This window comes from Perca fluviatilis, chromosome 18, assembly GCF_010015445.1.
Source record: "Perca fluviatilis chromosome 18, GENO_Pfluv_1.0, whole genome shotgun sequence".
NCBI lineage: Eukaryota > Metazoa > Chordata > Actinopteri > Perciformes > Percidae > Perca > Perca fluviatilis.
The window spans coordinates 5,388,545-5,409,238 of NC_053129.1; the positions used below are offsets into that span (position 1 = coordinate 5,388,545).

At 40.0% G+C, this 20,694-nt stretch overlaps 1 protein-coding gene across 5 annotated transcripts in view; it reads right to left on the reverse strand.

Moving 5' to 3' along the window:
• Positions 1-608: 608 nt before the first annotated feature.
• Positions 609-20,694, reverse strand: part of lrfn2b (leucine rich repeat and fibronectin type III domain containing 2b) — a 199,085-nt gene continuing 178,999 nt past the window's right edge. For all 5 annotated transcript variants that reach the window (XM_039782565.1, XM_039782564.1, XM_039782563.1 and 2 more), the window contains 2 exons: positions 16,897-18,293; positions 609-2,447 (listed from right to left, as the gene is read on the reverse strand). In XM_039782565.1, the coding sequence (XP_039638499.1) occupies positions 1,502-2,447; positions 16,897-18,287 (2,337 nt within the window). In that variant the 5' untranslated portion in view covers positions 18,288-18,293 and the 3' untranslated portion in view covers positions 609-1,501. The remainder of the gene's footprint in view (positions 2,448-16,896; positions 18,294-20,694) is intronic.

The following is a 20,694-nucleotide window of genomic DNA, read 5'->3' on the forward strand; positions in this document are numbered from 1 at the left end:
TTTTGATTGATTGATTGATTTATTAGACAGTAACAGAAATAAATGCATAACAAAATGCCAACACAGTGACATTGTACATTTATCAGAACTGTCGAGGATAACGAAACTTTTGTTTGTTTGTTTGTAACTAAAGAAAGTTACAAATTTATTTTCCATTGTGGTCCTCCAAATCCTCCACTGTTACGTTGTTTTTTGTACACGCTGTGACTCTACAAATCACAACATGTAAATAGGAACATGTTGGCGTTACTTTGTCACTTTTGTCACAATTCGGAGCAGTAGGCTAGTTGGAACCAGTTACCTGCAGGATCTGTGCTAGGCTAAGCTAATGCTGGAGCCGTCAGACAGCTTTACAGCACGCACGGAGATGAGAAGGGTATGTATCGACTTGTATAACTCTGGTTGTTACGGTGAATAAGCTAAATTCCCAATAAGTCGGCGTGTTCCTTTAAGTTGTAATGAACCAGAATTATCCTCATAAAATATACATCCTGATTTTGTTATAGCATCCAATATTGCCCTGAATGCGTAGGTAATTTCAGCAAACTGGGGGCAAATGTTTGGTTTTGGGGTGTTATGAGGTGATGTAACAAAATAGGGAGTGCATCTTTAAAATTACCCATAAAAACATTTATTTTCCTATTGGACCAAATGTACATAATCTAAACAGGCCTAATTGTTTTGGAAAATCCTACGCATTGCGCCACTTTCCACTTTAATAATTTGGCATTTTTTGAAACAATTAACTGAGTTTTCACATACATTGCAGCCAAAGTTTAGGAGATGATGGGTTTATAATCTATGCAATCACATAAAATGTGATATAATAAGCATACAGAATTATTGAGTGACCCCTCAAATATATACTCCGTATAGAAAGTAAATATATTCACATACAGCTTTGTCAATAAATCTTTTTTCTTAAATCTTCATGAATCAAAGCATCACATCTATGTATATATACTTCACCATTCAGTCAGAGATGGTTAAACTGCATCAGTGGGTAACCAAAATGAGGTTGAATTTACAGTAGAAGATTTATAGTGTAACCACTGGTCATACCTTGCTTTTGTGTCAAGGCAGAGACGAGTGGATCATGTGTTTGACCAGCAAAATAAAAAATATAAAACTTTAATTTCATTACATACTTTAAATGTATACAGTATAATAGCAGTCCATGGTGATCCCATATTTCTATAACAGACGGCACTGCTCTTTCATTTCCCTTCGGCTCTTAATGGCTGACCAGCCATTTTAATCCATCTCTGTACAAAGTGTGAGGCAAAACAATCCAAAGGTCTTATTCCGAAAGTCTGTATTTAGCTATGAGTGTGAAAACCCCTCGTCTTGTCCCACTTGAGTCTGAGTGATAGAGTGGAAAGGATGAATATGAGTGTGCTTCATGCAGGACAAAGGCTCTTAGACCAGCGGGCCTGTCTTGGCATGGCTGTGGGCCGTCCCTTTGGGCAGTGTTTGACAGTGTGACAGTCCTCCATCTTTCCTAGACAGTACTCTCCATCACCCAGTCAGCGTTGTCATTTGTCCCCTTGCTCCCTCCCGTGTCCCCCTCCTCCTCACACTGCAGCAGCATGCCATTAACAGACAGGCTCCTCTTAGTCCAGATACTGCTGATCCTGCGTGGTTTGTTGCACAGCTGAGTGGCCCCGGTGGCTGTTATGTCTCCCATATCGAAGGACTGGCTCCTTTTTGGCTTGGAGTCCACAGGTAGCATGAGGAGCCGGCTGAGGCTGGAGTCCAGTGTCCGGCCCAGCAGCGGCTCCCTGTCTGTGTGGGGTTTCCCTGCTGTCATGGCAGCGCTACTAGAGGCTCCTGGGTCGCGTCCCTGTAACGCCCGCAGCTCCAGCGAGGTGAAGGCCCCGAGCAGGTGGTCCAGGTTGGTCCGGGGCTTGGAGGGAGCTGATCTCAAAATGTTGGCAAGTGTGCTGTTGGGGCTGTACGAGCCCCCCGCCATGGAGCCTGAGGATGAGGAAGAGGAGGTGAGGCTGCTTTGAAGGGAGCCACACTTGAACTGCACCACCTCGTCCTGCAGAGTCACTTTGGCCTTAACCTTTGGCTCAGGCTGAGGCCGACACTGGAGCATGTGACCCCCATTGGTCTGAGAGTGTGTGTCACTGACGGTCAGTTTTCCCACTGGGGGTTCAGTGTCTGCAGCTTTGTAGCGCACCATGAGGATGACGATGAACACGAGCAGGGTGGCTACGATGATGCCCCCCACCACCAGGATCATGGTGCCGCCTAGCAGCTGGCTGGGCAGAGACTGGCACTGCTGGTAGTTGTCCTGGGTGAAGAAATTGGTGCAGCCCACGACGTTGGTTGCCGTGAGTGTGGTGGCGGTGTCATCCCAGGCGGCCAGCACACACAAATCGTAGCGGGTCCCCGACACCAGATTGGTCACCAAGAAAGCTTTGCTGGAGGCAGGGATCATCCTTAACAAAGACAGGAAAAACAATTAAGACCTGCAGGTTAATTACTCTATTACGATAAAGAGGCCTGCCTCTTCTAATAACATGGGCTAATACGGTATCTTTCTTAAAAGACAGAGACAACCTAGAGGTGTGATACCGTAAATGCTATAAATGATTGAGCAATCAGCATCCCAACAGGGTACACATTTAATTTCAGGACATGGAGATTTAACTAACTGCTGCAGAAGGTATTGTGAGCTCTATTCACTATGCATTCTTTCATTAAAGGAGACGCCAGGATTCCCATTTGCATTCCCTGGAGTTTCTCTCCACTGCTAAGTCTCTGCGGTTGCTGCTTTAACGGACAGCCAAGAGTAATTGGCTTTATCTCTCAGTGCCATCTGTCTTGCTGCAGTGAACAGAGGGTTCATTTGATATTGAATCTCCGGAGCAGTGATAAATAAATAAGTAGAAAACCCCAGAAAGGCAAGAAAGACTGGAGAGTGAAGGACATTTTGTGTGTGCCAATCCAAGATAGATTTGGACCTTTGGGAACTGTCAGGAGGCTTGTGGTAGAAAAAAAGTTAAAATTCTTTATTTATCATATGCACAACAACTCAAGAGAAGCAATGGCATTGAAATGCTCAGGCTCTGTGTACGCATAGTGTATATAAAAAAGACGATCACTTAAGTAAAAACGAAATGAGAATCTAAACATATAGTATTGCAAGTTAAAATACATGAAAAAATTTAAAGATTTAAAATAGTCATATACAGTGATTACAAATGAATAAACTGAATGCAAACAGGAATGTAGTAAATGTACTGTATATACATGATGTATATATATAAGTATATATGTATAAGTAAATATATACACAAGGGAGTGTGTGAATGCTGTATGCACATGTGTGTGTGTGTGTGTGTGTGTGTGTGTGTGTGTGTGTGTGTGTGGTGTGTGTGTGTGTCCTGAGTAAGAAATGTTCCTTCAAAAACTACCATAAAGAAGCTGAGGTGCCCCCGAGAAAGCCTTCAACTGCCCGAGCAAGCTGCTCAGCGGTCAGCAGGAGAGGACTGGAGGTTGTACTGCTGCGGTTACACTCACACCTGCTGTTTAAACGATATTACGCATTCATTTGCAGACTCAGTTTCCCCTGCAGGGATTCACATCAGTCATGGACCTGATCGTCTAACCTTTAGGCAGACTCTGGGTAAAACTGTACAGTAGATCTGATATGAAAGTAACATGCCACAACGCTAACATGTATGTTATCTCATACATGTTAATATTATGAAGATAGGAATCTTTGAGTAAATTAAGCTGAGTAAATCATGCCAGCTTTCATCTCTCTGTAGAATTCTGCCATCTTTGTCCATTTTTCACCTTTAAATCTCAAAATTTACCTTGATTCTTCCTCCAATATGTAATATAGTTACTGTATTAATTCAAAAATAATAATAATAATAATAATAATAATAATAACTTGATCCCCAGGGGGGAAATTACAATTTTTCACTCTATTGTTAGAACACACTACACACAGTAAAACGACCACAGTATGTCATCAGATATTAAGGGAACACGCTAAGTTGAAATACTATTAACTCTGACAACAATGCTAATGCCAGTATTTTCTCCTTTGATTGAAATTTCCATTCCAGTGCGAAATGTCTGTTTTTGGTTTGGCCTGTGTATTGTTGTCCACTGACATGAAATGCAAACACGCAAAAACAACGTGTTGCCGCCATGGTAAACGCAACTGGATTAACAGAGATAGATTAACTATACCCGACCTAAAAAAAAACTTGGCATCTCTTTCAACAGTTACATAACATAACCAGAGTATTTGAAAGATGGAGACAGTTTAGAGCCCAAAAGGATATCGAGTTGGCTAAATTCCTCCTGAACAGCTGTCAGCATTGAGCTTTACGCTTATTTATCACGGCTACTAGTAGGGATGGGCATTTTCAGTAATTTCAGCATTTGTGTGCTCGCATTAGTTTGTTAACGCAATTGTGTCCATGTTCGGACACCGTTCGCAGCTATTGTCCATATCCGGACATATCCGGTCTGATGCAGTTTTCTGTCTTTTCGCTGTGCTTTTCCTGCGATTGCCCCCGAAGTGCAGATAGAATTAATTTACACACATCTAACAATCTACGTGTGTATTTTCGTAGATGACATGTAAATGTAAACGCTCAGGTGGCGGTATAACTTTACGTTCAGAGTGGAAATTAAGGAGCTTTACTGCATCATTTAGAGTTGTTGAAGCATGTATTTTTCTAAGTACGGCCCCGGATGTGTTGACAGCATTGATGTTAATTTGGGCAACTTTTTAATGCGGTTAATACCCCGATAAAACAGTGAGTTTTTACAGCGGGGAGATAGGGGTGTCCGAGTATGGCCAAGGGTAGCGCAAGGCTAATTCACCGGTGTTAGCTTACTTTAGCCGGCTCTTATAAAGTAAAAGCTAAAGTAAATGGTAAAAACAATATATTGTTAGTAAGAAGTTGAAAGGTTTAATACAATTAAATTATCTGACATTTATATAATATTTATATTATATATATTTATTTATATTTATATTCCCATTTAAACAGATATTCTGATAGAACATTAGCCAAAAAGTGTCCAAGTGTGGACACAGTTCCGTTAATCATAAATTATGTTAATCAATATGTTAATTATGTTAATCAATAAAAGAAATGCTAACACATGCTAACTGCTAACGTTACTGGAGGACCGGCAAGCGGGTCACGGCTGGTTAACGTTACAACCACTGTGACAGGCATATGACAAAGAGTTTGACTTCCTCATACTGGAAACATGCGATTTAACTTTCGCAAAACAACCGTGTAGCCTGAATTGTTGAATTGGGACATAGCTTACGCTCTGCAATGTATGGTATGTTACGTTATGGAATATTTTTGTGCCTAACGTTACCATCGCCAGCTTCACTGTTTTATGTTGGACAGTAAGATGATCAGTCCCTGCAGAAAAACGTGATTATGCGATCGCATAATTCAATGCATAATCAGCCAAAGTCCGCATATTTATGCGGGGGCCGCATTTTTTCAAATATGCTGCACTTTTGCCGCATAAATTGCTGATTTCCGTGCAAAATATGCGGAGCTTGCATGATTTCATAGTCCCCGCATTTTCGTTGCAAAAAACGTCACATATATCTTAGCAGAAAGTTGAAAAATGTTGCGTTTACTTCACACAAGAGCAGCCATTTTCCCCTGTTGCCATGGGAACGTTATGAAGTGACGTAATTACGCGACGTTAACATCATCGAAAAGCAAGGTGTTGGGGATGGGTGGGGAAATCACTTTTTCATCAAACCGCAGTTTTTGCAAGTTCCCGCAATTTTTGCAAGTTCTCTGCAATTTTTGCAAGTTCCCGCAATTTCATTGCATTCATTGCATTTTTTAAGAAAACGTGCCGCATAATCAAGGATTTTTCTGGAAGGACTGGTTGATTCCCACTTCGTTGCAAACTGAATACAATAATACAATAATGTGTAATCTACACTGTATAGACAAGCTGCTTTTAGTAAATTATTTTACAACATATTACAACAAATGTTCGTATTTAGCTACACTTAAACTTAGACAAAGTTATAATCATATGGAAGAAAGGCTATATGTTTATTTAATTTTTTATACAGTACATAACGGGGTCTGGAAAGTAGTAGAACCGAAAATCTCCCCCTTGCTGAAATTCATCCCCCACTTCTGTTCAGCGGCCGTAGCCAACAAACTTTGACTATGGACCTGGGTACAGACGGCTGCGGGGTCGCGTACTTTAATTAAATAGTAATTTTATGCCAAGAAAGGGTGGCTGTCAGTCGGGTACAAAGGACTGTGAGGTTGCCGTGTTTTTTTAGCGGTTGTTGTTGTTACGTTCAGCTGGTAAAGGTTGACTTTGAGCTGTGTACAGAGCTCCTCGAGAGCAAGGGCTTTTATGACCGACAACATAGCAGCATTTAGCTACTCCGCTGCGCTGTGGAGTGATGTCTGGCAATGCGAGACTAGCATCTAGCTAACACTGACATTGTGGGACATTGGGTTCAGCGTTGTCAACCTTGCAAACCCGTGAACTTCGAGTCTGGGGAGGATGGCCGGGTGAGACGACTCTCTCCAGTATTTTGAATTTGGACTGCAGTAACCATTTTAAACGCTAGCTGTCGGTATTACATATTGCACCTTTAACTTTTATCATGTGGTGTTTGTTTCATATTGGCTTTTAAAAGGGCTCATTATTTCTATGTTAATTTCTATAATTTTTTTATTTAAACCTTCGAGGCCCTGGGGCAAAAAAAAAGCTGTGTACCTCCATCAGGTTAGAAAACACTAATATGAGTAATTTTAAGGACAACAAGAACCAACGTATTTTGTATTTTATTTCGAATGAGTTAAAAGTGGTGAATTAAGGTATAGTATACAGAAATGTTTCTTATGACATCCTTGATGTTAAGTATGAGCTTCTTGTTTGGACCCTACATGTGTTTGCTATTTGTTACGGGCCAATTTATCGCACATATTTCACCAAAAGGACATTTATCTGACATGCAACAAAGATCATATGAGTCCAACCTCAGTATTTGCCTTATGCCAATTAGTCACCACAGCTCAAACAAAAGAAACTGTTTTTCAATAAAAAGTTCTACTTCTCCAACAACTTGTGCTACAGTTCATTACACTATTATAATTGGCTGCCTGGGATTGGGAGCGAAATTCTTTAGCCTAGTGATGCTTTCGCTGTGCGCTGCTCGCTGTCTGGGTCTAATTGATTTCAGGTTGTCTGCATAGACTGGCTAATTCATTTTAATTCATAGGAATAAAGCCAGAGTCCAGAGAAACCTATGCCCATGCTTATCACAGGGAGATAAAAGTTTCTTCCCGCCCCTTCAGGCTGCAAAAGGCAATTTGTCGAGTGGCCTGCTTAGCTCCAGATGATAGTGTGAGGCCATAGCATTAATCAGAGTGGAAGCAGGGGAGAGGGAGAAAAGAGTGGGAGAGGAGACATAGGAGGCTTAGGCTTCTTTAAGCTTTGGAAGAGATTTGTCAGTTTCAGTTTTAATATTCTACATATTTTCTCAGTTCAAAGAAAGAGCTGACAAAACAAATAAATCATTACTCCAGGCTGCATCTTTCCTGTCCACAACCATTAAACTATTTCATGTTCTGGATTTCTTTTTACAGCTGCAAACATTTGCTAAAACATTATTCATTATCACTGCTGACTTCTTGAGGCTTTTTTTTTCTCTCTCTGGACAAATACAGACAAGGTCATGGCAAATGGTCTCCTGCCCCATTGATTCAGCCTAAACATCTGGGTGCTGCTGAGAATTTGATTATGGTTATATAAGCAAAATCCCTAATGGCCTCTTACTGGCTGCTCCTCACTTTTAGACTCTGCAGCTGTATTGTAGAGGATTAAATGGGCCGTGACATTTTTCTGTGTATGTGTCTATACCCTTGACTATCTCCTGGCTGCAATAAAACATCCCCTCAATCTAACTGTAATGGATGAATGCATTAGGAAGAGGAAAGTTGTGCTGAAAATGCCGCTACCTTAGGCCTCTGGTTTGTGTTAGTCTCCCCTTGAGATAACTTTGATAACGTATAGCTCATGCAAACATGAAGCCAGCACTGCAGAGAGCCTTCATGTATCTGGGAATTAAGACAATCACGCCTGGATATGAGTACACAACAGCCAACATGAAGGGAAATGTTGCACAAATGAAAATTATGGGATGATGCCACATACTCAAACCTACTGCAGCAGTTGCATCGGCACACAATATTCATAAAGTCGGCTAACTAACTCGTACACAGTAATATCTATGGTAAAGTTTGCTAACATGAGCTAATATTAGCCACCATAAGCTACAGGTCGTACCATACCACGTAAGGTTGTAGCAGCAGCACAACCTAGCGTCTTGAATTGAGCAAGGAGGTGTTTTATTGCTAATTAATTCATTACTTTTGGCAACAGATCCTTTACTTAAGGAAAAGTATAAATGTGACATTGTGGCCCTAATTACAGGTAAGTAAGTAAGTACTTAAGTATGATAACAAAAGTAAGTAGCTACTCATTATGCAAAAATTGCCCCTATGTTATATTATTCATTACATAACATACACAATACATTTTATAATCATTCTATACATATGCTTATTGTATAGTTATTATGCTTCTATTGTTTATATGTTATTTTGTAAGTATGTTTGTCTTAATATTAAAATATCTTCAGGTGCAACACAGGCCATGCCATTCAGCGTTGGTTAAACATAATATAAAAACAAACTGCAATAGTTTCATTTTATTTAATTTGTGACTTTTTGATAACATTTCTGTCTCCGTTTGTGTACCCCTGAATTTCTGGTCTTCTTTAAATTATTGAGATAACTGATTGCTTCTATTGTGCTTTTACTCTGTAATAACAAAGTCACCTGAAATGTTTTTATATTATTATATATATATTATATTATATTATATTATTAAATTAGTCTCAACTTTTAAGCCTACATGGACTGTACATACAGTCAGTGTTTTCGGAGTAATGGAAAGATTCAACATCTCCATGAAAAGCAAGTAAGAAGACATTGAATATAGATTGTTTTGTCAACTGCTGTTATAAAAGCTCAATATCTTTGATATATAATATATCTGAACTTTTGTGTCTCTGACCCAACGTTAATCTTGAAATAAATTCTAGGAATGCCATTGTAGCAAAGGTGCTAGGATTAGAAAATTTTGTCACTTTACGTTGAAGCATTCTGATGAGGGAAGCTAGCTGATAATCGTAAGTGCTTTTTTAATGTCAGAGCCCATCCAGTAAAAGTTTGCTGCTAGCTTAAATCCACACAAGCTTTTCTCTACCACTGACACTATTAAGAAATAATAAATTCCTGTTTCCAGTACATTTCTTTCTGCTTGCTCAACTGCACACATGATTTGTCCTTGCTCCTGCTGGAAATGTCAAGCTCCTGAAAGAAGCCTGACATTTTAAAATGAGCTGGTATGGTCCTGTTGTTGTCTGAGCTATGATCAATACACTATAGTATGTTTTCCAGTATAGAAGCCGTGAGTTCAACAGGCTTTTCAGCTCAGCTAATAGCCAGTAATTGTGGCCTCGAGAGCTTGCTTTCAGTCCTTACGTACTGTAACAGAGGAGCAAAGGCCCATGACATGTGACACTGTAGCCATTATGTGGTTAAGTATTGCTCGGCGTACTGCAATTTTACTGAAATATCACTGAAAGGCCGCAGCTGACCTGTAGCTTCCATTATGACAGCCACATAAAGAACCATCACCCTGTTCATGGCTAAGCATGATGGGCATGGACAATGAGAATCCCCCATTCATGAGCAGGAATTATGTGGTGTGCCCCTTAACTTCAGATGTGGAAAGTAATGGGACACTTTGGATGTAACTTTTTTGAATTGTACTTCTAAGAGTAGTTTGAATTCAGCATACTTTTTACCCTTACTCTTGTACATTTTGGGAGAAAAATCAATACTTGTACACAGCTGTAGTGGTGTAACCATAGACTGTAAAAATAATGGAATGAAACTTTGCCAGCGGGTAAATGGGGACCTCCGGCCACTGGCACCGTTCATCTGCATGTACGGCAGTACACAGAGAAAGCTGGTTGAAAATTGGCAGACTTTCCCTTAAGTTACCACTTACTACTAGCACTAGCTAGTAATGGTTTTATGACATGACATAAATACAGAAATAGGGAAATTTACTCATAGACTTCTATGCAATTTGACTTGTTTTTTGGAGCCACTACAGTCACCCCCTGCTGGAAATTAGATAGAACGCAGGTTTAAGGCACTTCCACATTGACTTCTTGGCTTTTTAGTAGTAATAGTGTGTAGAAGCTTTGTGAAGCATATTCTTTATTTTCTGAGCCAAACAGATGGTGCTCTCTGTTTAACAAAGGGTTGAAAGCACACGGTTTTACCAGTCCTTGACCCTTTTTCTTTTAAACAAGAGCACCATCTAGTTGGTTCAACAAATACAACTAATGGTTCGTGAAGCCTCATTTGGACATCAATACTTTTTAGGCCCAGAAGTTGCCACTTGGGTGTAACAGATGGTTATTGAGCTACTGTGGCTTTTTGTTGAGGTAGCCACACCCCTTCAGAACTCTGTAGAATAATGGATGAAGCTACAACAAGATCCAAATCAGATGATGGTTTGCGTCTATGCAATGGTTTTTAGCATTGAATTGGGCATGGTCATTCATATAGCATGATGAAGAGAAGAAATTCTTCTGGATCACAATTATATACAGGACAAAATACCACACACCTTATTCAACAGACTTGTCTTGGGTGGCGCTAAACCCCAGATGCAGAAACAGTGCCCTTGCAAAATAGATTGCGGAAGGGGAGGCAGGCTTATACCCACAGCCTACATTTGGTGAGTCACACTACTTACTCAAGAAAATGATTATCAACATGTTACAGTTGACCTACATATGACCTATACTATTCATCTTTAGGTCAGATCATTATCTCCCAATTCTGGCACTTTCTTTAAAAATGCCAGGTAACTCCTGCTTGATATTCGTTGCGCCATGATAACTGAACTACCCTCATACTGTAGACTGTAGGACTTGATTTGTTTGTTGTACTAAATTGGTTCTGGAAAAATTTAAACTATAAGGCTACTGTAACATGTTGTTAATAATTTGTAAGTTGTGTGACTCACTGGATGTAGACTGTGGGTATAAGCCTGCCTCCCATTCCGCAATTTATTTTGCAATGGCACCGTTTCTGCATCCGGGGTTTAGCGCCACCCAAGACAATAGCGATAGGTTCAAAGAAATACAAACAAGCCAGAGCATTTTCCCTATAGCAGAATAATAATGGGTGCACAGAGCTGTGGAGATAGATTTGGCTATTTGAGACTAATGTTTAAGTGAGTCCTCTAGCTACCATCGTAGTAAGGATGAAAGCAAAGGAGGAACAGAATGACAAAGTCTACAGGCAGAAGACAGTGGACAGATGGGTCAATAAAATATGAAAATTACTAAAATTCATAATATAATATTGATGTAATATTTAGTAATTATATGATCAAACTTAAGAGATACAATTGAGAATGTTGTCCTGGTATACGTATATCTAACTAACTCAATCAGAGGATGAAAACTTGACCTTTCATTGCAAATTTACCAGGTGTTTGTCCAATTCTTTATCTTTAGCCAAGTGGTTAAAACAATATCATATACCTATATAATTAAACTAACATACATACATACTCATAACGTTTGTCACTTCTCATTTAGTTTTTATACTCTTACCCAAGTTGTTATTCTGATGACTACTTTTACTTGTTATAAAGTAACAGTACTTTTACTTGAGTACATTTCTGGCAAACTCTACCCACTTCTGATTATACCGCAGTCGCAAACTTTGGAACATCTCAGAATAGTAGACTTTTCAGGAATTTACAAAAACCTTATTTTTAGCCTAGCAATGGCACACTTTTAAAAGTCTGTTTTGAATAAGTTGTCTGGGCCTTCAGGCTTTCACATTCACCAATCCTACATAAAGGATCACGTAAAACCTGTAGTTCAAGTAACAATGTGCCAATCATGGAAACTGGAGCAGTGATAACATTGTCCTTCAGCTCTAGTGTTTGAAGGGGAAACAACTGACAACTCTTGCCTCTTGTGCACAACAGTGACACACAGCTGAAATGATTAAGTAGTCTGGATCCCTTGAATCCCAGCAGGTACTTCCAAACTTTCATTCTTATTTAAACTTTGACTGAGAGTTTTCGTAATTCAGTTTTGCTTTTTATGAATCAATCTGTGAGCATTTTAGGCTGCTCTCAGAACTACGTACAGCACAGTAACTATCACATTCTCATTGCAGCATTAAAGCTCTATTTTAATGCCTCTAGATTTGGTGCAGCTTTTGCTAACATCCTAATTGTTCAGCCTAAGTTGGCATTCAGGAAGACAGCATCAGTGGGGCTCAGCAAGGTTCAGTTTGAGGTCTCTGGTTTAACTTCTATGGCTCCCAATGAGCCACATCATCCATACACAAAATTTGTTATTTCACTGGGCGCCTGGGTAGAACACCTTGTAGAGCATGCGCCCACATGTAGAGGTTTACTCCTCGATGCAGCGGCCGAGGGTTCAACTCCGACCTGCGACCCTTTGCTGCGTGTCATTCCCCCTCTCTCTCTCCCATTTTATGTTTTCATCTGTCCTATGAAATAAAGGTCTACAATGAACCCAAAAATAATCTAAATAAAAATAATTGTTATTTCACTTTTTCTACTGATCGTGTGCAGCTAAAACTAAGCTTATACAAAACACATGACGATGGGCGGAGCAGTTTTTTTTGTGTTGTTATAGATCCGGATCTGGATAGAACGGTGTCTGGGTCCGTAATACAGTCCGCTTATTAGACCTCGGGGGTGTTGCGAATCTGTTACATTCCTCTCTGAACAAAGTCTCTCTCATCTATTTTAATTGGTATCAGAAATTTGTATCAGAAATTGTTACACTGTTTTCCTTCCTGAAGATTTATCTGCATGAACCAATTAATATGAATGGAGCGATTGTTAGAAAATGTGCATATGCTTGTGTGTCTCTTTAACCTTAAGAACATTGAGAACTGAACCCTGCTTCCTGCTTCTCTGAGCAGAATCAACTCACAAAAGGTCAAGCCAGTAGATGATAGGGTATGAACCACAAAACAATCATGATCGGATTGTTTCACAACAGGGGGAATGGAGAGGGATGGCAGGTAAACAAGGTGGACGTACTTTGGTTATTTGTCAAACAAGGGGGATGGTGTCCCTTGTCATTCCCTCTCAAATCGCCTACTGATTTTGTCAATACTGCTAACTTTCTGCTAACTTGTCCCATGTCCTTTGTCTGTTGCCAGATGGTCAGCTTCGCATGGTTTGTATGCTGTATTTACTAGTACTTTATTTAACAATGTGGTAGGATGTTCTCTAATTGTGTCAAACGTATCCGCATACAATGGTTTGCATGATATCTTACAAAAAGCACCATTTTTCGTGGGTTATCCTACGAATGTCAGGCAACACGAACGATCATGGTTGAGGTTAAAATAAAAATGTTTGTTATGTAACTTAGGTATGTGGTGTGGTTAAGTTATGTTATGTTACAAAAGTAATAAGTCATGGTTGACTTTTGGTTTCACAAGGGACGAAAAAAAGAGTGGTCTCCTGGGTGAAAGTCCTGTTTCTTTGACCCATCCATGCCAAACTTCTCCCTACACTTTGTCACTCTTTATACTATATCGCCTGACTTCCTCCTTGAGACAGCCTTGCATCGCCCCGCTTACGTGGCGTGCATTACTTTTTGTAGGTATAAGTAAGAACAGTGAATGAGAACAGCCTGTTGTATCTTACAGCTCTGTGCTGCATGGCTTATGTGTTAGCTGTATGATAGCATTCTACTAAATTGTAACTACCTAACCCTTTTAACATCAAGATCAACATTATGATTATCAATTATTGCTGCTCTGCATGTGTCAAAAAATGGTTCTAGTGCTTGGCTTGACATGTACCGAATAGTGGATATTGTTCTAATGTTGTGCTGTTTCCTGTTGCTCTGCAAGGATTTTTTTTCTTGAGAAATTGTTGCTGTTTTTATGGCATCTTTATGGCCATCACCTCATTGGTTTCAAAACATCTCGCAGGATTGCAGTTGAATATTAACCAGCTGGCTAATACTGGCACATTTAGAGAAATATTGATTAATGTGTGTTGCCCTTATAAATTAATAAATAAAAATGTCCTTGGGATTTGACTTTACAACAGCTGCCATTTCTATAAGTCCTGTGTAGCTTGGTACATATGCTATTTAAATATTTACATAACATGAATAGTGTCTATTATATAATGTAATCCTGATTTTCAAATGAAAATGTTTTATGCAGTAAAACATATGATTGCTGAATAGAATTAATTACATAATATTACTATTTGCTAGAGTTGTACCAATTACATAAAGGACTGAACAAAATGATTCCTACATTGTTATCTAGGTGAAACAAGAAAGGAAAATATTCTTCATAATGAATTAAAATATTGCAACAAGGGGTGGCCACAGCCCGGAGGCTACAGCTCTAAATATCTTGCTTTCCACCGTTTTGAGAAGAGATTTAAATGGCATTAAGTAATTGGAATTTTTTATGGCTGGTTTCACATTCGTTTTAGAGACTGTGCCGGTGGAATACAAGCCTCATCTAATACAGTTTTATCCCCATCAAATGCTGCTGGATTGACAGAAACTCTTGCCTCCTGAGCTTAGAAATTGCCCCGGTTCTGGACTGTTGAACATTATCGAGCCAAGTACAGCACAGCACTGTGCTTAGTGAGGGAGACATCTGATGATGAAAAGGTGATGAAGAAGGGAAGAGTTGTTTTTACTGCTGTTAAACAATTTGATGGACACTAGTTTATATGGATGGATCCCTTGGATGTGCCAGCATAAGTGTAAAAACATTATAGAAAGGTCCGTAATACAAAGAATTAATTGGAAAGCCTTTCTGATTCTGTAAACACTGCACCCTGTGAATATACATTTAAGTAAAATACATGCATCTTTGTTATGCTTCTCCAAAACGCAACATTTTGTACATTTAGTTTTGTGCTGAGCCTCCCATTCAGATGTCATTACTTTTCCCATCCATGCCATTCCCTCCTCATCTTTCAGTAATGACAATGTACTTAGTGCTGAACAAATATCGAAAAACTATTGACAGTGCAATAATGACAACTGTAATTTCCAAATTGCATAAGATGCTGTGATTTTTCGAATGAGACAGAAAGTTATTTCAGACAGCTTCTAGAAGTGTTTCTGCTGTAAAAAATTTCTTCTAATTTAGGATGAAACTGAACAAATGATCAGCCTCAAAGCTGAACAAAGTGAATTTTATGGCCACTTTGGGGGGCAGCGGACCAAGCAGAAAACACTTTACGTGATGTACAGTATTATCATCTATCAAGTTGTTATGACAAATGTTTTAGCACACTTTCACATTTTCACAAATCCAGCAGACACAAAATTAGCTTTCACTTGGAGTTGTGTTTCTGACCACTTTATGAATTGTCCAATTATCACTCTCCGTTAAGGTCTGATTTGTTCTCTTCACAAGTGGTCACTTGAGACCAAGGTTATAATCGTTAATGAAAATGAACGAAATAACAAAAACTAAGTGGGAAAAAACATTGTCGTTAACTGAAATAAGAACTAAAAACGAGGCATTACAAAAAAAAAAATTAACTAAAACTGTAATGTCCGTCTTTGTCAATGTCTTTCATAGAACAAATAACGTTATATCTTTCAGAATTGACATTTCCGACCACAGACCTTAAAAAACAGACCTTTTAAAAAAGTCTATGCCATAGGTTCCAACATGTCATGTCAAATTGAACGCAACATAGTCCATGCCCCTCGCCTGGAATCATGGCGGTACCGAAAGTCGGAAAAAAGCGGCAGAGTACTATTTCATTATGACTGTGTCAGATAAAAGCAGGTGTGGAAGGTGGTTAAATATGTGGACAATGTATTAAAGGGAAAAATCCCACGAATTTGAAAGTACATTTGAGAAGCGCACACAAGGAGGCTAACCTAGCTTACCTTAACAAGGTAAATGAGAACGCAAAGCCCCCTTTCCCCGAAACAGAAGCTAACACCTGGTACAGGGCGTGGATGAACACTACAGGCATGCTTTCACCGGCAACCCGATAGCTGCTGGTTAGTAAATACTGGAGGAAGCGTGGGTTAATATGTGTATTGATACTGGGATGTCTACAAAACTGTGTGAGTTGATTGACTTAAAAAAGTTCGCAACTTTACTCGAACCAAAGTTCAAAACACCTGTTCATGTTTGTCTTCTTTAGTCTATTGGCTATTTAGGTTTTTTTCTGTTACACGTCATTTACACATTTTGCAATTACTGTGGCATCTTATGTAGACTGTTTAAATATTTGTGCTCATCATATGTAAATGTTATGTACTGGTGTTATTGTTGAATTCATTGTGAATACATATTTCTAAAATTGTATGATGTTTTTGTTGAGTTATTATTACTAAATACTTTTTCTGACCTTTTTGAATCTTGCCCCTGACAAATAACAAATATATAAAAAAACAAAACTAAACTAGCAAACCCACTTTAAAAACTAATTAAAACTAAACTGAATTTGAAAACAAAAAGTCAAAACTAATGAAATATGCAAAACTATAATAACCTTACTTCAGATGCATATGGAGACACATTCTGATGCCAGATGTGAACTAACATACCAAAAGCTGTCCACTTGTGAGCTGAACACTCAGGACGGATAAAACGAGGTCAGAAAAGGGCCACTGTGACTGTGGCTTACTAGGACACTTGACAAAAGCTGTGATACACTTCAAGATTCCTATAAGAATATATAAGTGTTTACCTGTAAATCAGAACTTCATCATCAGAGCAGTTGTACTGGAGCTGGTACATCTTCACTTTGGGAGCTGATTTGCTCACTGTCCACTTGACCAGTGCTGAAACAGCTGTCACCTCGGTGGCGGAGACAGTCCTCTCTGGTTGGCTCTTGGGAGCCCCTTTGCTGATCCTGGTGGTCCCTGTGATATCAGAGAGGCGTGACTTTGGTGGTGCTGGCTGCCCAGTGCCATTGCTTAGGTGGGGGAGCTGAATGATAGACACCTCCACAGAGGCGGTGGACTCCCCAGCCACATTAGCGGCAATGCAGGTGAAGGTGCCATAGTCCTTGGAGGTGGTGATGGTGATGCTTAGGGTTCCGTTGCTGTACACTGCAGTTCGGGAGGTGTTGCCAAGCAGCCGATCATCAGGGGAGATCCAGTGGATGGTAGGAGAAGGGTCTCCAGTTGCTTCGCACCTTAGGCTGGCTGTCTGGCCCTCCAAGACCAGCATTCTGTGGGTGTGCTGGGTAATAAGAGGTGGCTGACACAAAAACTCCTCTTCCTTCACATTCCAAAAGTAACGACCCTTAAGGGCAGGAGGGGAGGCACAAGTCTCCAGGTCGTCGTCTCTCTCAAGCCTCCGCAGCCACAGCATCTCACAGTTGCAGTGCAGTGGATTCCCACCTAGACTTAGGGACAGCTGGGGAGCATAGGGTGTAGTCAGGATCATTGAGTCCTGGGCACGGGCAAAGATAGGGTCTGGGGGTAGCTTCTGCAATCGATTTGAGGTCATGTCCAATCTCGCCAGCCTTTCCAGGTCAGTGAAAGTGCCCTCTGGAATGAAATCTAACAGGTTGTGGTCCAGACTAAGCTGGTGCAGGTTAATCATCTGGCGGACTGAGTCCCATGGCAGAGACACCAGGTTGTTGTAGGAGAGATCCAAATCCTCCAAGGAAGGTGCCAGGTCCTCAAAGGCCTTGTCATAAATGCGGCCCAGTTGGTTGTTGTTCATGATGAGGTGCTGCAGATTGACCAAGCCTCGCAAGTCATCAGGGCCTAGTTCTATCAAGCGGTTGTTGTCCAGATGAAGCGAGCGCAGTGTTTCCAAGTCGCCAAAAGAGAAGGGCTGAATGTAACTGATTGTGTTCCTGGAGAGTGTCAGATCAACCAGGTCGGTCATATTGGCAAAGTCCTGCTGCGTAATGCGGAGGATGTAGTTGCCTCCTAGACGGAGCTCCACCGTGCTGCGGTCAATGTCCAGAGGCACGAAAAGAAGGCCTTTGGAGGGACACAATGTCCCCAGGGATTCGGACAGATTCTGGCATACACAGTACTTGGGGCACGCATGGGTGATCATCACTGTGGCTCCCAGGACCAGCAGGCAGCAGATAATGTGGTCCATGGTAGACTCATACATAGGAACCTGTTTGAGAAACAACAAAATAAATAGCTATGAGTTAAAGGTAATATTCATAAACTATATCATCAAATTCAGAAATTCAAAAATCCCCCTCTCAAACACCATAGAATCAGGCGCAAAATGGTTAGCCCCTTAACGCAGACTGTTGCTAATTAGCATCAAACCCCTTCCATTCCGACTGCAGGCGAGATAGCGTGTGTATTCCCCCAATGCCGGTTTGTTTACATTCGATACATACCTAGGAACCTTTTGCACGCACTGGTTTCTCGTAGGACCAGTCGGAGTGGGAACTACAACCGGTTCATGGAAGCGAAATTAACCCTAACCCCTAACCCTATAAAAACTACTGTCAATGTTCGGGAGTAGGAGAGTGTTTTCTTTCTTGCTGTTGTCAAGATTCATTTATTTGTCAATTAAAGTTTAGAAGTTCTAACAACTTTGTGACATGAATAAAATCTACATATCTGAGATGGGAATATGTGTTTTATTAATTTTACCGTTTTGTAAAGAATTTTACCATAAATGCCTGTTGTCGCTAATTTGCATCATACCTAAATTTATATCTATTCTATATGCTATAGACAAATTAACAATCTCAACTTAATTTAGCATCAGTTTACAGCCAGAAACACACATAATACATTTTTTTTATATAATTGTGAATAAATGCAGGCGTCAAGGGGTTAAAAGATCTGAGATAGAGCCACAGGCCTAATGATGCCCTACCAGAAACCTTAAAATAATTCCCATCTGTTTAATCAATTTAAATGTCTTTTTGCCTCTGATTCCCATAGGAATCCTTAAACGATTACCTTTTCTTCCAAGTTTAACAAAGTGTAGAACCTGAGAGTTAAACCAGAAACGTTTACTTCCACCGCATTCCAAGATGTTAGAAAATGTGGTTAATTCATTACATTACATTTATTTAGGTCAACAGGGAGTTCTTTCCACCATTGTGGAGCAAGTAAAGCCCTGCATTTCAGTTAGTTACTGTTGCAGCCATTAAAATAGTTCAGTTTTGTTTTTAATGACAAAGTGGTTATATTTTGTTTAGTTTCTTCATTAAGTTAATTTAGAAAAATGTTTTGAGCATGTTTGTATTAGTCACCTGGTAGCTAAGCAACTGGTGGTGAAGCATAACTGAAGCACTTGATGCCAATCAGCTAATGCAAGTGATCTGCCTGAAGTAGAAATAATACCCTATTGAGTGCAATCTTGTTATTGCAAGGTACAAGGGTGGCCAAAATATAAAGATACAAAGATAAAGTTGTTGTAAATCACATATTCACAGGCAGAAATAAGGAATGAGGTTACAATAACCACCAAAACGATAAACAGTCTATTGTCAATGGCATACATGTTGTATTTGTCTTGTACAGTTTGTTCCATAATGGAGCCTTTCAGTTATCGGCCCTAAGGGACACTGGAACCGCCTCTATCTGGGGAGCCATGTGACCCAGATCCATTTGTCTTTGCACTCAGGTGTAAATAATTCTGCAATCATAATTTAGTTCTGTGATCAGGGAATACAATGCAACAAAGTGCAGAGTATTAGACAGCAGGTGCTCCGAGACATGGTGTGAGCTTTAACAGCGGCCACTGGGGGGGGGACTGAGATAATAAGATGTATTTTTATGGGACAGCAATAAATTAGCATATCTCAGTAGTAAAACAAAAAGGGACCAATCCAGCCTTCTACACATGATGCAGTCTCCTCCCTTGTTACCCCACTAGTACTTGAACCAACACAGCAGCAATTGTATTTATGGATTTTTGCACATGTGATAATCTCTCTGACATAGAGTTTAATAATTTAGATATAGACAGCCAACAGCCGCAAATAGAAAAGAACAAGAACAAGTTCAGTATACCAATGTGCACATTTACACATTGTGTCATGCAGTGTCATTATTCAATATTATAATTCAGAACAAACATGAAGATAAACAGCATTAAAATAAATGCTGTGCTTTTCCAATATAAACTGAGATTATCCCTTTTTTCCTTGCTGGCTCACACCCACACATGCATGCACACATCTACATCTGTTCAGTGCACATATACTGTACACTCACAGATGGCGGCACACACCCACGCTTAAATGTCCAAACACCAAAGTACACACCATAGGATTAACAGATATTGTCTGTGATGAATCCTATCTTTGCATAAAGTGCAACTATCTCTATTCCTATCAACTTCAACGGAACACAAGGTTTTCTGCCACACAAAGCATCACCTGATATAATAGAGGTGCTAATGGCCATGATGATGCTGAATAGTTCAGTGTAACAGCTGGAGGGATTGATAAGGACAAGGCCAAGCCAACGGCTGTGTCATGACCACAAACGTTTTTCACTTGCATTTTAATCTCTGCAGTTGTCTGCACGGGCCCATTGAAGGC